This window comes from Peromyscus maniculatus, chromosome X, assembly GCF_049852395.1.
Source record: "Peromyscus maniculatus bairdii isolate BWxNUB_F1_BW_parent chromosome X, HU_Pman_BW_mat_3.1, whole genome shotgun sequence".
Taxonomy (NCBI): Eukaryota; Metazoa; Chordata; class Mammalia; order Rodentia; family Cricetidae; genus Peromyscus; species Peromyscus maniculatus.
In genome coordinates this window covers 58,166,085-58,183,508 of record NC_134875.1, presented here as the reverse complement: position 1 = coordinate 58,183,508, position 17,424 = coordinate 58,166,085, and the positions used below count along the sequence as shown (strand labels likewise).

Genomic DNA, 17,424 nt, shown 5'->3' with positions numbered 1-17,424 from the left:
ATTATAATGTACTCTATAGAAAGCTCTAAAAAAACAAGGGCTGGAGAGATAGTTGAGTGGTTAAGAGCACTTATTATTGTATAGGACCTGGGTTTGGTTCTCAGCACCCATGGAGTGGATCATAACCATCTGTAACTCCAGTTCAGAGGATTCAGTACCCTCTTCTGGCCTCCATGGGCACTAGGCATGCATGTGGTACACAGATATACATGCAGGCAAAAAACTCACACCCATAAAATCAAAACAAGCTTAAAAAGATTCACAACACCATTGGTTATCTGAGCACTAAAAGGGATATTGCAAGTTTTTGTTTTAAGAAATCTCTAAAAAGCAAATGTTGGGCTAATACCTTCTTTTCCCCAGAGACCTTCCGATCTCCTTTACTCTGAGCATTGATTTCTCCAGTGCTCCTAGTTTTCCCTATGCATATTTGGCTAAATTTTGCTAATTTGATGTCCTCTTCCTGCACTGTGTATTATTTGTTAGTGATGGTGGGCGAAGATGTGTATGCTAGTGGATCTAGTTTAACCAAACACTGCCTTCTGCTTTTGCTAACAGTATAAGCTGATCTTTAGATCATTAATCTCTTTTCACTCTTACCTGTGTCAAGATTGGTACTGTATTGAGGTTCCATGGACATCAGGAATTCTGTATGCTGTCTCCTTTCTTTATACCCATAGGTCCCAGTCATGCAGGGAGCAGCCATGCAAGGAGCGACCATGCCAGCTGGAAGCCAACCTGGTGGCTTTAGTCCTGGACAGAGCCAAGTCACACCCCAGGATCATGAGAAGGTAAGCAGCACTGTCTGACTGCCTCCCTGTGCACAAATGTAGTCTTTCTGATCTTTTTACTTACAGTGAAGTTCCTGGGTCTTCAAAGTCCTTTTGAAAGGGATGTTTACTCTAACTTAGAACTCTCTAATGATCTTGACTGAGCATTTTGGGAACCTGATTCTAAACTTTTTAAATGAATATGATTTTACATTTCAGATTCATCTATAAATGTCAATTTTTTTCTTGTGAAAGCCAAACTGACCTAAAAATCCAAAGCTCCTTTCTGCTTCCCCTTTCTACCAATACTTAAAAAAAAGAGCATATTTACCACAAGTTTATCTTTCTGTTGTTATACTTGGCTATTGGGAGCTTGTGTCTGATGGGAAGACTTAAACTTGTGAGGGGGTAACTCAAAACAGGGCTAAAAACTTAAGAGTTCCCAGGGCTCACAGTTGCCATCTTAGTATGCAGGAATTTTGAGTTCCAGAGGCATCTCTTTGCATCAGCTAATCGTAGGTATTTTCCTTTATTCTTGTGCTTCATTGTGCCTTTATTCACCATTTCCTTTTTTCTTTCTGGCTTGCAGTTTGGGGTGTGTGTGTGTGTGTGTGTGTGTGTGTGTGTGTGTGTGTGAGAGAGAGAGAGAGAGAGAGAGAGAGAGAGAGAGAGAGAGAGAGAGAGAGAGAAATATCCTTCCCTTTCTCATGACAGTAGCTTTTGGGCAGAAGTTGGTGGTATTTTTGTTTCTCATCATTGAAACTCACAATCTTCCTTTCTTCTGCGCAGGCTGCTTTGATTATGCAGGTCCTTCAACTCACTGCAGACCAGATTGCCATGCTGCCTCCTGAACAGAGGCAGAGTATCCTAATCTTAAAGGAACAGATACAGAAATCCACTGGGGCACCTTGAAAGGTGAGCTGACTGAATGGTCCCTGGGCAGAACTAGGTCCTTCTGTATTAGAAGTACACAACTTCAACCTTTAACAACATAATGTTCTCTGAGGCCTCCAGTCTTCACTAGGCTTTGTCTACCCTTCAGTAGTCAGCATCGCTGGGGATAGGGTAAGGCTGTAGAACATTTGTTCAGTTGTTGAATTATTTTCAGCCTTTTCTAATGATGAAATTAATATAGGGTCAGTTTCCCAAAATTAATAAGGTATAGGAATATAGAAAGTTAAAGGGAGGGCCGGTAAGATGGCATAGCAGGTAAAGGTACTTGCTGCCAATTCTGATAAACTGAGTTTGATCCACAAAATCACATGGTAGAAAAGAAAACCAAATCTCCTCAATCTTATCTTCTGACCTCTACACACACAGTAGCAGTGGGAGCCCATAATAAATAAATGTAAGTGATAGAAAGGAAGGTAGGTAGGTAAAGGTGAAAGACCCTGCTTCCTGAATCTCATTCCCGCAACAGAACCTATCAAAGTTTGGTGTGGATCATTCCATGATTAGTTGTTTTATTCCAAACCATTCCTTCAAAATGGAGGAAATACAAAGTATTTCAATAACATATTACTCTTTAGGCTTCTAGTTTTTTTTTTTTTTTTGTAATGTGTGTGTGTCTGTGTGTGTTTGGGTCTCATATAGCCCAGGCTAGCCTTGAATTCACTATGTAGTTGATGATGACCTTGAACTTCTGATCCTCCTGCTTCCACTTTTCAAGTGCTAAGATAACAGGCATGCAGCACCACACGCTGCTTTTGAGGTACTGGAGAGCAAATCTGGGATTCATGCATTCGAGGAATGCTCTATACTTGCTGAGCTATATCCCAGCCCTTGTAATAAATATTTTGATGGTTCACTATTACAAGCCATTTAAAGTAGTAAATGGCCCTGTCAACATGTTTCTTTACATTTGAAAGATAGCTGGATAGTACCATTATTTTTCTTGCTCATCTGTCAGGTAAGAAGGATCCAACTTGCCTCACAAGTTTGTGGCCAAACTTGCTTATATAAATATTGTTTTATTTTCAAAAGTATTTTCCCTCTTTGTATTTCATAAACAATTCTGTTCTCTGAAAGCAATTTAAATTTCATATTGTCCTAATACCTGTTAGAATGTCTTCTTTGGAATTTTTACTTTTTAACCCTGTGTGTCTTATAATTCCCACGCACATGTTACCATGTAACAGTGAACTCATGATAATTAGCAGTCTTACTAACTGTACTGTAGTATGTATTTGTAGTGATAGGCTTCCAAACTGCAAATATGCATCGTATCTACTCATACTTTAAATGACTGCTATAACTGGAAGTGATCATAGGTGGTTGAATAACTAGACTCTTCGTATATCCTACTTTACCTTTCTTCCATATATCCCAAGAATTTTATTTTTTTCATTAAAAATATGGACTATATTCATAGGCATCTACTTTTAAATATTATGACAGAAAAGGCATTCTCTGCAGTTTTAAAAAATTACTGGTTTTAAGAGTGTGAAGATACAATTATTACTGAAAGTTCTTTCATTGTGTACTCTTAATTATAGCTCATTTGCCTTGCATATTGACCTCAGGGCAAGATTTTACAGGATTTTTATTTTAACCTTTTGAAGCAATCATAGTTTCATAGGAAGTTGGAGAAATAATACAAAGGACCTCATGATAGCATCTTATATTTTTGCTTTGTAGTTCAAGGCCAGGCCTTGGTATATTACTGTGAACTAGACTACAAACTATATTCAGTTTTTACAACTCAGTAATTTATACCAGTGGATATGAAGCCGCAAACTGTAATTTTATGTGAGTTAACTCTCTACTGGTATTTATGCATATTGTAGCTGAAGCATTGGTGTTTTTTTTTCATCCTAAACTTAGAGTTTTGGTTCCTTTCTCCCATCACAGACAGTGTTATTTATCAATCACTATTGGAGATTCCAGTTCTTGGACTGGAGAGACAGCTCAGTTCCTAAGGTGCTTGCTACATAAACATGAGTACCCAAGTTCAGACCCCAGAGCCCACATGAAAACTTGGATGCAGTTGCACACTCTGGGAATCTTAGATGGAGAGGTGAAGACAGGAAGATCCTTGGGACCTCTTGACTAGCCAGCCTAACCTCATCAGTGAGCCCCACGTCCCAGTGAGACACCCAGTCTCTAAAACCCAGGTGGATGGCCATCCTAAGGATTAACACTTGAGGTGACTTGGACTTCTTGCTTCTGCACCCATGTACATATATACACATATGAGAAAGAGAAAGGAAGGCAGTTGTGAAGTAGGGGAGGCTTGCCTGCCCATGGTATATATTTGTCGATTTCTGTAGACATTTTATGTCGTCACAACTATTAGAAATACTAATATTGATTTAATATTTATTAAATTAGTATGCCACTGTCATTCAATGCGTAGATATCAGAAATGCTCCTGAACATCACACAATGATGCACAGACCATCTTCCTCACTTCTTCTGAAAATGTCCGTGTAATGTCCAGGCTGAGAAACCCTGCTACAAAAGACAGTGAGGAGACAAGGCAGATACTGGCTGTTTGATCTTTAGCACATCTCTCCTCCCCTCAGTCCATTTTTGTTTGCCTTTTTATGGGGGTAATTGTTTTTTCCTGGTGTTTAGGAAAGAGAAGTCCACTTGTAATGGCTTTCTCCGAACTTTTTCTTACAGGTTCTCAAAAATACCTGGCAACAAATCTGGAAATATAATTCCATTACATTGTTGAAATGTTGAAAACATGGTGAATTCTGCATCCTAACCCCCGATGACTCACATTGCTGCCAGGTGGAGGACTCACATCACCATTTCTCCAAATGAAAGCAGTTCATTTTGTTGTCTTAGTTTGTATATTTTTTGTGACAAAAAAGTTTAAATAAACTTTGAACACAATTTTCACATACCACAAATTGATATACATAACCCTTTTGCTTTTAAGAAGCTAAACACCAAGGCAAAAGCTTAGGTATGTTTTCTACCCTTACTGCACATTGTCCTTTAATCTCATATTGCCGTAGCTCTGTTCTTACTTTAGCATAAACATTTATTCTTCTTTATGATATGTGAGTATTTCTCAGAAGCAATGTTTTCAGGAACTTTGTGTTTTGTTGAGTTTGCTTTCACCCTTTGAAAACTTTCTAGAGTCTCTGAGTTTTCTGTGAGAAAAAAGCAAGTGTTGAGAACTATAAAATGGCCAGAAGGCAAACAGGCAAAGAGCATACCACAGAAATGCGTTTGGTTTAAGACAATCCAGTTACCAAAATGTGGTGTTTGGTCAGTAGCAGGTCTGAGCATACACAGTTCAGAGCTAAGACAAAGGTTGTTTTGGCACTGGTTTGTGTGTTAACAACCTGAGAGACTGTTGTAAAGCTCTTCTGTCTAGGTAGCCAACTTTACAAGTTTACAAAGCCACTGGTTTTCCACGTGTTCAAATTTAATAAGGAAAATCAAGTGAACAAAATACATTTTATCCCATCTTTCAAAAAATCGCAAAGCTTTCGGCCCTGTCCTCTAAATTTATTCCAAGAACTTAAAACAGAAAACCCTAAAACTTTGACATTTTCAAGTCTTTTAAGAGGACCAAGTATAGAGCACAGGAAGGCAGATTGTCTGTTAGGGTTGGTTGCCTGCTTTTTTCCAAGTACTTTTTTCCAAGTACTACCTACTTGGAAGAGGACTAGTGCCATTACCCTGTGCTAACCTGCAGGTCACCTTGCCTTTTGTTCTCCCATGGTGGCATTAAGGAGGAGCACGGCTGCTTTCCACCTGGTCAACCTCAAGACCTTTGAAGAGTTGCCTTAATAATTAGTAAAGTTTGTTTACTAGAACTAATTGTGAGCTTATTTATATTCTCAGAACCCTACCCTCTGTGTTAGAATTATGGGCAGGTGAATTAAAATCATTACTAGGCATATGAAGCATAATAACATTGCTTACATGCCAAACCAAACAATGCAAAGATATTAAAATTGAGGGATATTTCCATATATTTACAATGAAAATTTGCTGGTATGTCACAGTATAACCTGTCAAGAAAAGTGCCAACCAGCAAGTACTCCCTGCCTAGTCCACTTATCCCAAGTTCAACTGTGATGTTCATTATGCATGCAGTTCATTGTTTCCATTACCTTCTCTGCCTCCTGCATAAATAATCAGTGATGTGATGATTCGAGCAGCTATCATGATTTTAAAGCACCAATATATTTAGACACAGAGATCTTGAGGGAAATATTTCTCATTAGGAACTTGGGTTTTACACAACCAGTTCCCAATCAAGATTCCTGAGGCTGAATGGTAAGCAGTTGTCTAATAGAAACCATCTCCTGGAAATGCTAGTGTGCATTTTCCCAAAGCCTCATTAAACTTAATGTGGTTAGCAGACATTGAGGTGAAGAAACTGACAAGAGCAGTGGCACCCCAATTTATCCCTAGGGAAGCACTCACCAGTGTTTTTACTGGTGTAATAGTACAATTAGGTACCCCATATTCATGACCTGTGTTTATTATGTTCAGACTAGTGACTGAAAAATGATCCTGCTAATCCTTCAAGCTATAGGTTGCTAGATAATTGGAAATGTAAACTTGTTCACTCTTGGTCAATTAATGGTAGAAAATAGGTGGTCTAGATTCAGTCTGCCGAATCAGTGAGTTCAACAGTCTGAGCACACTGAAGTGTTGGATTTTTCTCCCTGTGAGGAGCCTGGGGCTTCTTTTTCTTGTGATTCACCATGACTAACATCATGTGGTTATTGTCCTGGTTGATAGGAAAAATAAACATTTTTATAGGGAAAAAAATGACATTCAGTGAATGATTCCTCAGAAAGACCTGGAAAATAGCCAAAATTATAAATTCTTTATTTTCTTTTTACACCAGACATTCATAAACAAACCCTTTTAACAAAAATAATGGAGAGCTTCTGTTGAATTAAGTTATCCTATGATATAGGCTGGGCCTTCATAGTTACTTCAAACAATGCAAAATGGCACTATAGTTGGCTTCTGATTATAATGCAAATTTGATTACAGTTAATATACTTTAGATGGAAAACCTAGGGAAATTAAGCAAAATTGTTCAATAAGCAAAGATGAAAACCTTTAAGTTTTTTTGACAAAAGAAAGAAATGTAAACTGTTGGTCACACTGGATAAGATCATGTTTAACAATGTACCTAGTGAGTATGATATGGGAGTGGGAATCTTGGTAATTTTATGTTGTTTATTATTTATGATTATTGTTTTATCACGGATTCAATAAATATTTTAAAATTCACCCTACTTAGAAATCTTCTGTGAGGGACAAGTGGGAGGGGAGATTGTGAACCAAAGTGCAGGATCAACCAATTCACCAGAGGTTAAATTGCGTAAGTGTGAACCGGCAAACCTTGGCTGAAGTCAGGTGTCCTGGCTTTACAATCATCCCCACAAAGAACAATTTATATGCTTTGCAATTACTGGGGGTTTTGTAGCTCTCGGGTTGGCAAAGCTCAGGTAGGATGAAGTTGAGTGCAAATGCTTTTAAAAGTGGAGAGTGAAGTCCTCGTGAGGGACAGTAGTACCTAGTAGCCGACCCGCAGATTGGTGAGGTGGAAAGGGAAGTGTGGGCTCCTGCGCCACTTTGTCCAATTCAGAACGTTTCTTTGTTGAAGTAGAATTGAACCTTCCTAGGATCCAGACTGGAGTAGCGCTGACAGCATCTGCGCAGGCTCTTGGCCAAAGTCCGAGGGCCGCATAAGAAAACGCCCACTACAGACCTGCAGGAATAGAGCAGTAGCCATTACCTGGGCGCACGGAGGCCGACGACAGTAGTCAGAATGGAGAACAGCCTCTGCTACTCCCAACAGTGGCGAACCCAAGTCAGTTGTCTACCTGGGCATGACTGAGTCCATCACTGTTCTGTCCTTTGCTGGGGTTCACATGGCCCCACCACTCGGAGGAGCTATTGGTAGTAATGGTTGCTGAGGGGAAGAGTTGTTTTCAACATTTTCTTCAGTCCTATAGCCACTGGTAACTTGTAATGCTCGAAGCAGCCCTAATTAAACTCACCAGGTCACCAAAAAGGGAGGGGAAAAACCATGAAAGTGGAAGAGGGTGAGTTAAAGAACTCAGCAGGGGTGGGAGGGGCACAAGAAAAAGAAGGTGAAGATTTAGGAGGTAAATCTGATCAAAATCCAAGTGGTCGGCCCTGAAGTCATATACATGAAAGTAACATTAGACTGACTGAGCAGGTGGCATTAATATATTTCTGGGGAAAAGGCCATGAATTTGAGAGAGAGCAAGGGGATACATGAAAGGAGTTGAGGAAATAGTGTAATTATATTTTAATTTCAAAAATAAATGTTAGAAATATGTACATGTATTAAAATATAATGAAACATTGTATATCGTTAATAGGTTCTGATAAAAACTTAAATTCACTTGTTGAAATCCTACTTCCAAGAAAAAATTTTCATAACCTTTTTGTTTCTAAGTCCTAAATATGCTCTCAGCCTTCCCCCATTTCACTGAGAACAGAGACACAAGGGATGTAATACAATACCATTATTAAACGTTAGGCTCTGGGGCGGGGGCGGGCTAAAAAGACAGGAGAGCTTAAGGGGACATGAGCAGGGAGAGAGGCCCCTCACCCTGAGATCTAGTTTGCCTTTCATGCTAAGTGAAGAGACAACCCGATGACTTAGTCAAATGGCCTACAGAGATACTGCGAGGTTTTCTAAGGACGGACGAAACAAGAATGTAAACCGATGAGTGCACTATGCTTGCTTAGGGCTAGAGTGTCTGCCACCTTGAGTTTTGCCCTATAAGCTTCCAGATCTCATACGTCACAAAGGCACCTAACATCATTCACAAAAGAGCAACTCTTAAGAAAAATAAACGAAAATTTTTTATTCAATTTTTATCTTCCCCTAAATTTTTAAGCTTTGTTGAATCATTAAAGCATGTAAATTATACCCTTTAGGGAATGTAAGCCCAAGGGCAGGATTATATGTAGTCATTGAGAAAATCGATGCAGCTCTCTTGAGAAGCCTGTGTCCTTGTCTTGGGATTATATACTGTCCTTGTCCTATATGATTCTCTGTTTAAATACTTAAACTCACTAACTTGTTTCACTTTGGTTAGTCTTCAAATTCTTTTCTGCCAAATAATCAAGGATTTGGCTTTTCCTGAGTGGTGGTCCCTAAGGGGAAAATGTTGGGCTGTCCTGGCTACTGCAGGCAGAGCCGGTCTCCTTGGCCGCTCTGACACCCCCCCCCCCCCATGTCACTCTAAACATAGTTCTTAACTTCTTTCCCTTTTGAGAATTGGAACACAAATAGCACCTACCTTCCAGCATTGTTCTGACAATTAAAAACACACAAAATAAATGGAAAAGTACCTGCCCCACAGCAAGTGCATATGGGTTTACTGCTCTATAAATGATCTTTTGTGAACTTACCCCACCCCAAACTTTACTGTGCCTTTGAAGTTGGTATTCTGCCAAAGCCAACCTTTCTAATTATGCTGTGGATCTCAACTTCTCTTACCTCTCCTCTTTTTAAGTCTTATGGTATAATACATGTACCATAAAGTGCACCCTTTGAACTGTACAATAGCGCTTTTTAGTATAACCACCAAGTTAGGCAAACATCCTCACTAATTCCATCCCCCTTGTCTACATTAGAACTCACTGGTTTCCAGCCATACCATCCTACCCTACACAATCGCTGATCTACTTTCTCTACATAGAAACTCATACCAGAAATGACCCTTTCTTTCTAACAGTGTTCATTTAAAAAAATGTGTACATGTGGGGATAGCATGTGCGTGTATAATATATGTGCCTGCAGAATCCCAAAGAAGGTATCAGGTTCCCTGAAGCTGGAGTTTAAGGAAGTTTTGAACCACCTTTTATGGGTGATGGGAACTGAACTCAGGTCCCCTGGAAGAACAGCAAACACACTTCACCACTGAGGCATGTCTCCAGCCCGCCTCTGGCTTCTCTTATTCAACATAGTATCTTCAGACTTAATCCACGGTATTGCATGTGTCAATACTCCTTTCCTCTTTATAGATGAATAAGATTCCATTCTCTACATACAACACGTGGTGATAGGAAGTTGGGTTGTTGTCACGTTGGCTGATTATGAATAATGCTGCTATGTACATGCATGTGCACATTTTTTGTGTGTTGTCATGTCATTTCTCTTGAGTATATATGAAGGAGTGGGATTTCTGAGTCCTATGGGTCTATGTCTAACAATCTGAAGAACTGTTGACGAGTCTTCTCCAGGTGTTGTAATCTCACATTCCTATAATCAATATAGTAAGAGGCCAAATGCTCCAGTTCCTTGCCAACACTTGTTATGTTCGTTTTTTGCTGTGGCCGTGTTAGTCCTCTCTCGGACCTACTGAGCACTGCCCTGTCTCTAAAATACTCTCACTTCATCCTTATACTAAATAGTAAGCACTTCTTGAGCCTGCCATTCCATCACTTGAGCCCAGGCTGCTGTAATAGTTCTTCTTCTGGCTTCTGGGATGCCACTTCTCTTCATTCTGAGCCTTTATCGCTGATTCGTTTCTCCCTCCCCACATCCTGTAGGCAGTCCTTTACCATGTTCTTTCTCAAAGGGCAATGTAATAAGAAAAAAGGGGGGCGGGGGGCGAGGAATATCTCCAGAAAGAAAGATCCAGCTGAGGGGATTTGGTTGTATAAGGGTATCATAGTGACCATCAGCAAATCAGTGAAACAGTTCCCTCCTTCTCTCTCCTCTTTCCCTCTTCTCCTCACCTTCCCTCTCTCCTCTCTCCCATCCTCCTGAGCACTCCCACTTCCTCTCACAGCTTCATAAAAATTGCATCATGACTTTTGCTAACACGCTGCTTTACAATTTGAAGAAACTTTCATCTAGTGACACAATCTTCACAACAACCCTGGATGTGAGTAAAGCAGGCATCTACTAACATCCCCATTTTATGGACAAAAACTCTGAAGATCGGAGGGACTTTTAGCTCCACGAACCATAAGTGGAAAGTGTCAAAACCAGAGTTGGGACCCAGGATCGTCCAAATTTATGTCACTACATGCTTTATGCCTTCAGGAAGCCTCACTGTTCACTTTCTGTGGATTTCCTGTTTTTTGACCTTTCTTCCCTAAGGTGTCCACAGACCTGTTTCCTGGGGTGCATTATTTTACTGTGAATTAATTCTCTGCATCGCTTCCTTGAATGTATGCTTTTTGTAAAGCAATCATATCCAATTTTTCAACCTGTAATGGAATAGTAATAGCTACATTTACAGAAAGTAATGAGTAACACTTATGCAGATGGATTGCTCTTCCCCTGACAGCTTGTCCAGGGGGTTACCAAAATCTTTCTCCTCTTTTTCCTGTTACGACAGCCAGTTTCAGAGCATCAGCTTTCTCTGTATTCTTTAACATGTCTCAAAACACTCTGGAAAACTGGAAGTAGTGGCACACATCTGAACATGGAAGCAGGAGGATCAAGAATTCAAGATCCTCACTGGCTATTGTAGTAGTTTGAATGTAATTGGCCCCCATAATCTCATAGGGAGTGGCACTATTAGGAGGTGCAGCTTTATTGGAGTGGGTATGGCCTTTTTGGAGGCAGTGTGCCACTGTAGGGCAAGCTTTGAGGTTTCCTATGTGCAGGATACTGTCCAGTCTGTCAGTCAACTTCCTTTTGCCTGTAAGAAGTAGACTCTCAGCTACTACTCCAGCACCACTTCTGCCTGCATGCCACCATGCTCCCCACCATGATGATGATGGACTGAATCTCCAAAATGTAAGCCAGCCACCCTTCCTTTATAAGAGTTTCTGTGGACTGGTGTCTCTTCACAGCAATAAAACCCTACCTAAGACAGCTATATATCAAGATGTGTGTGTGTGTGTGTGTGTGTGTGTGTGTGTGTGTGTGTGTGTGTAAGTATATGTATGCATATATTTGGAGAGGCCAGCCTGAGACATATGAAACACTGTCTCAAAACACTGAGCTCTGTTGGTCAATGAACTAGATAAAACATCTCAAATCATTCAGCACCTCACCTCACAAAATGTATGTTAATTTCTCCAGTGCCCTGTTTTGTTTAGTACTATCTATAAGAGCAGAGTCTCTTCACCTTACTCATTGAAGAGAGGCTTCTGGGGACAAGGAACAGATTTTCATCAATTGCAAGATCATGAGCCTTATTTTTTACTAAAAATCCAGATGAAATTTCCTCAGTCTTAAAGTTTTCTATTAAACTTACTTATTAGTGTGTGTGTGTGTGTGTGTGTGTGTGTGTGTGTGTGTGTGTGTGTGTGTCAGAGATCAACAAGTGGGCAGAGTGCCATGGTTCAAGTGTGGAGGTCAGAGGCCAACATGGGGGCGTTTGTTCTCTCCTTCTACCATGTGGGGTCTCAGGGATTGAACTTGGAGCGTGAGCCTTGGTGGCAAACACCTTACCTGATGGTCTATCTCACTAGCCCTTTCTGTCCCAGAGATCTTTCCCCAGGTGCACTCAGTATACTTAAATTCCAACTCTGTAGACTCAATTAAGTAGAGGGCAAGGTACTCACTTGGGGTGAGCAGCAGCTATTCTGGAGAACTCATTGTCCCACATCGGTCTCCCAAAGGAGGTCTTCTGTTTCAGACCTGTCAGGACGTCAGTGGCTTTGTCAAAGTTTAATGCTGCATGACCAGCCTGGAACCAGAGAAATATAAATTAGAAAAATCAAGTTTGACAGCGGCCTCTTCTTTTGGCCACTTTGAAACCTTTGGTGTGAGGATGAGGCCAGGTAAGAAATGGTAAGGAATGCACTATATTTTGTCTTAACATTTGATATTGGAATCAGTGTTTCATTGGAACTCACAATGTTGCTATCCCAGCCAGTGAGAAAGAGACGGTAGTTTAGGAAATCCATTTTGCCTAATTCCTCCATCTCTTGTTCCAGGGAATTCAATAAGTTGTTGAACCAGGCAAAAGCACCTGTCTCTCTGCAGATCCAGTAGAAATAGATCTGAAATCAGCAAAATAGTTCATATACCTTTATTAAGTATCCTTCACAATATACACTGTGATGACGTGTGTGTGTGTGTGTGTGTGTGTGTGTGTGTGTGTGTGTGTGTGTGTAAGATACACATATAACATATATGTAAGTACATAGACATATCTATGTTTGTTGATCGAGTCTTAGGGTAATGACTCACATTTATAGAGTGGAAGGCTTTTAGTTTGAATGCCCAGAGTGCTGACAAATTCCATTACAGAAGGAACCTAAAAAGGTCATGTTTGTTACAAGGAGATCATTATGTTCAACAAAAGAAGTCACATTCAGAAAGCCAAATATTGCAAGGCTTGTCTCATATAAGAAACATGAAAACAGAATGAGAACTATTTGAGGAAAAGGGGGGAGGCTACCAGGAGAGGGGCTGGAGAAGATGAAGGGGGTGGGTGAATATGCTCATAGTAAACGATATACTTTAATGGAAATGTCATTGTGAAATAATGCTGTGTATAATGAATATAAAATTAAAAAATGAAAAATTTTAAAGTAAAAACAAAAAGTAAAAATAAATAAAAATAAAACTGCAACTGAAAAAGAATCTTGTGAGCTGAACAGTGGTAGCACACGACTTTAGTCCCAGCACTTGGGAGTCAGAGCCAGGCAGATCTCTGTGACTTCAAGGCCAGCCTGGTCAACCGAGTGAGATCCAGGACAGGTACCAAAACCTATAGTACAGAGAAACCCTGTCTTTAAAAACAAAAAACAACAAACAACAAAAAGGATCCTGTGTTCATATGACCACTACTGTAGATGCAGGTACACTGACAAAGAGAAGTGAGCACTCGGGGTTGGGGGTTTTGGGTGGGAAGGGGAAGGTGTTGTTTTGTTTTCAGTATGAGATGTGAGTTCTTTTATTTATTTATTTTTTTATCATAGGCCTTAAAAAGTATTCTGTCCAAAGCCAGGTGGTAGTGTTTGCATTTAATCCCAGCACTCAGGAGGCAAAGCCAGCCTGGTCTAAATAGTTCCAGGACAGCCAGGGCTACATAGAGAAACCTTGTCTCAAAAACATAACAAACAAAAAATATTCTGTCCAGATTATAAAAGGCCATTTTTTCAATATTTAATATGGCAAGCAGCAATAGCTTTATTTAGTTTGAAGGATTAGAGTGCTATAGAGCTGAGAGAACTCACCAGGCAGAGGTTTCGCCTCTGAACTGAGAAGATACAGACTGGACTCTAGGAGCCTGGGCTGAGCAGCCTGTTTGGAGGCCAAAGTAAACTGCCTAGGCATCCCCTGCTGGCGCCTCCTAGAAGCCACCTCTGTCCTCCTCAGCTAAGACTCATTCCTGTCTCCAGATAGGTTCTCCTGCCCTCCTTATTAAGGGGAAGACCTCAGGCTGTGATGGCCTCGGCCTCTCAGGGCCAGGCCGGGGGGGGGGGGGGGGGGATGACGTGTGGGAATGTACCTTTTGTGTTTTAAGCTTGTTGTCTGCACGCTGGAATTTGTACCAGATAGATTTCAAGATGGAAGCAAAGGGGGTGACCCCAATCCCTGCCCCAACCAACACAGCCACTTCATACTGGAAAACATCTTCACTGACGGTGCCGAAGGGACCATCCACCTCAATCCTACCAAATGAGAGAAGACAATAAAGCATGAGGTCTCGTCTCCGGCCTTAGCCACAATCGTCCTCCCAGAAACAAACTGCGAACCCAACCACTACCTGCCACTCATTTTAATCATAGGCTCGCTGACCAGACTTGCGTTTCAGAAAGGAATTGTTTTCTTTTTGATTCATCTACGTCCTCTTTTGAGTCTCTGACGGTCTCAAGGACCTACCTGGGCAATGGTGAGTGCTGTCGTTCAAATGTCCTTATGAGATTTTCTGTCCAGTCCCCTGCTGCTCGGATATGAATGGAGAAAAATTCTTCCTCTGGAGCAGAGGTCAGAGTAAAGGGATGCCATTCCAGGAAGGAAATCGAAGGGCAGTTTACAAATATATACTGTCCCACTTCCATGCTGAAGCCACGCTTTCGCATCTGCAATTCCAAAACTTTAGATGGGTGCATGACAACCTGTGAATGAAGCGAATAAATCCTTAGAGGCCAACTCCGGACATGACAAGGGCAGACATTTCAATAAAGGAGTAAAGCCTGAGTGCTTCCGACTTGTACAGTATGAGGTCAAGTCCCCTCTGAAAGGGAGCAGCCATGACTTAGCGCCAGACAATGGTTGCAATGTGGAACTGAGATTCTGTGCTGTCAGGGTTCCTGATACTTTATGAGAAGGACAAAAAACGGCTTTGATATGGCATTTTGATTACCATACAAAATAATGGATTTCATTATGAAATTATATATACATATCACTATGATATATATATATATATATATATCACATATATAGATATATAGATATCACTGTACCTTGCTCATGTTGGCTTCATGCTTTCCCCCTCATTACTGGTTCCCTTTCTCCCCCAAATAGTCACCATTCTGCTTTCATGTCACAATTTCTTCATCCCCTGCATAGTTCTCCTCTATATACGTTTATATTTAGTTCATATTTAAATTTATATTCCAAATATGAGAGAAAACATGGCATTTATTTGCCTTTCAGGCTAAACATGATAATCTCTGGTTCCATCTATTTTTCTGTAAATTTTATTCTTTATAAATTAATAAAAGCCCATTGTGGCTTTGTTTTTTCTTTTTTGGTTTTTCAAGACAGGGTTTCTCTGTGTAGTTTTTAGTGCCTGTCCTGTATCTTGCTCTGTAGACCAGGCTGGCCTCGAACTCACAGAGATCTGCCTGGCTCTGCCTCCCAAGTGCTGTGATTAAAGGCGTGTGCCATGGCCGCCCAGCTCCCGTTGTGTTTTTTTATCAATTATTTTTATTTATGTATGTGCTTGCTTGTCTGTGTATGCACCACATGTATGTAGTGCTCATGGAGACCAGAAAAGGGCATCAGATCCCCTGAAGCTGGAATTACAGTCATTTGTGGGCCTCGTGGGAGCTGGGACCAGCACAAGAGCAGCAAGTGCTCTTAACCACTTAACCATCTCCCCAGTCCCCAAGAAATGTGCTTTCAAAGGGGAAACTTCCAGCCGGGCAGTGGTGGCGCACGCCTTTAATCCCAGCACTCCAGTTTCTTAAAATGTTGGTAACCATGTCTTGATCTTAGTTTGGGTTACAAGAACAATTCCGGGGCCTTAAGCACAGTGAAAAAGCATTCCGCCACTGAACCAGCCACATCCTCAGTCCCAGTTCACCCTCTCAATAATCACTGTGTACACCAAACAAAATACATTTGTGGGTAAACTCTGGCTCAGTCCTCTCTTTGTACCCTCCAATGTAGGCCCATGCTAGTGGTTCCAGACCCCTATTTCCCACAGTTTTGTCCAGCACTGAGGAGACTCCTCTTCCAAAATCATTTTTATGCCTTTGGGGTGAACATCATGATGATTTAGTTCTGCACTCAGGTAGAACAGAGCTTTTATCACTACAATGGCAAGTGTATATTTCTTTACCTTTGTAATCACAACCTTCTGCTGGGAGCGATAAAAGCGAAGGATCCTTTCAAAGATATATAGAGCAATCGGTGCAACGATCCACTTCCAAGACTGCACAAAAAACAGGGGAAAGAATGAAATTACTCTTAAATCTCTCATTCAGAACTTATTCGTGCAGCAGTTCATTTCTTCATTTAATGCATGTGTATCAAGTTCTCTACTGTGTATCATTATCTAGTCACTGATTTCAGCAACGTTTAGGAAGGAAACAAACCCCAAACAATAGTTTTGTTTCTCGTTCTGTCATTAATAAAATAGAGCATCCCCTGAAATTTACAGGTCATATAGGGAAGCAAATGCAAATGGCAAAAATAAGGCATAAGGGTACGTGTGTGTGTGTGTGTGTGTGTGTTTTAATTATATTTCAAATTTAAAAAATTGAAAATCTAAGAAAATATGGTCATCATGAAAAAAGTAAATGCACAATAGAAATAAATGATTAAATACAAAACTAGGAAAAATGTGTGGGAGGGTGTAGAGCTTATGGTTGGTGCTACTGGCAACAATACACCACAAAACACCAGAAGGAAGTAGACTCTCCGAAACACACTATTACTTTAGTCTGTCAAGTTGGAAGTCACCCTTTAGCGGTAATATCCAGAACTGACTGGGATTTGGAGCAATCCACGAGTTCACACGTAACTAATGGATGTTGACAGCATCTTCCTAGAGGGCAATTTGCCAGCCCATCTCAACAGTGTCAAAGTATTCCCTCTCTTTGATCCTGGAATTTACTTCTAGAAAATAGAAATTGAAAAAAAAAATAACAAGGGTGTGCATAAACCCCATGGCAACTATATTGACCAAAATATAAGAAAAAAAATGACCAAAATGGCACATACAGATGTTTTAAAATTTTTGAAAGGAATATTTGACAATAGAGGAAAGACTCCATGACATAGATAGGATTACCTCAGGTTGTAGAACTATATTAATTTTTAATTCACTTCTATTTTATGTTTTTAAACTATCATAAATAAATAAATGTTATTTTTCTAATTTTTAAGTGGTGGATGTGTTAAGACTATCTTTTAATAACCAAGTGTGGTGGCGCTCACCTTTAATCCCAGCACTCAGGAGGCAGAGGCAGGCAGATCTCTGTGAGTTTGAGGACAGCCTGGCCTACAGAGCGAGATCCAGGACAGCCAGGG

At 40.5% G+C, this 17,424-nt stretch overlaps 2 protein-coding genes across 8 annotated transcripts in view; one reads left to right on the top strand and one right to left on the bottom strand.

Annotated features, from left to right (window-relative positions):
* Positions 1-6,989, top strand: part of Cstf2 (cleavage stimulation factor subunit 2) — a 27,763-nt gene extending 20,774 nt beyond the window's left edge. For all 7 annotated transcript variants that reach the window (XM_016004997.3, XM_006986417.4, XM_016004994.3 and 4 more), the window contains 3 exons: positions 681-791; positions 1,560-1,685; positions 4,395-6,989. In XM_016004997.3, the coding sequence (XP_015860483.1) occupies positions 681-791; positions 1,560-1,682 (234 nt within the window). In that variant the 3' untranslated portion in view covers positions 1,683-1,685; positions 4,395-6,989. The remainder of the gene's footprint in view (positions 1-680; positions 792-1,559; positions 1,686-4,394) is intronic.
* Positions 6,552-17,424, bottom strand: part of Nox1 (NADPH oxidase 1) — a 26,951-nt gene continuing 16,078 nt past the window's right edge. Inside the window, exons 8-13 of the mRNA XM_006986419.4 lie at positions 16,232-16,324; positions 14,542-14,777; positions 14,168-14,330; positions 12,564-12,710; positions 12,270-12,394; positions 6,552-7,470 (exon numbers count right to left, since the gene is read on the bottom strand). Coding sequence (XP_006986481.1) covers positions 7,344-7,470; positions 12,270-12,394; positions 12,564-12,710; positions 14,168-14,330; positions 14,542-14,777; positions 16,232-16,324 — 891 coding nt within the window. The 3' untranslated portion in view covers positions 6,552-7,343. The remainder of the gene's footprint in view (positions 7,471-12,269; positions 12,395-12,563; positions 12,711-14,167; positions 14,331-14,541; positions 14,778-16,231; positions 16,325-17,424) is intronic.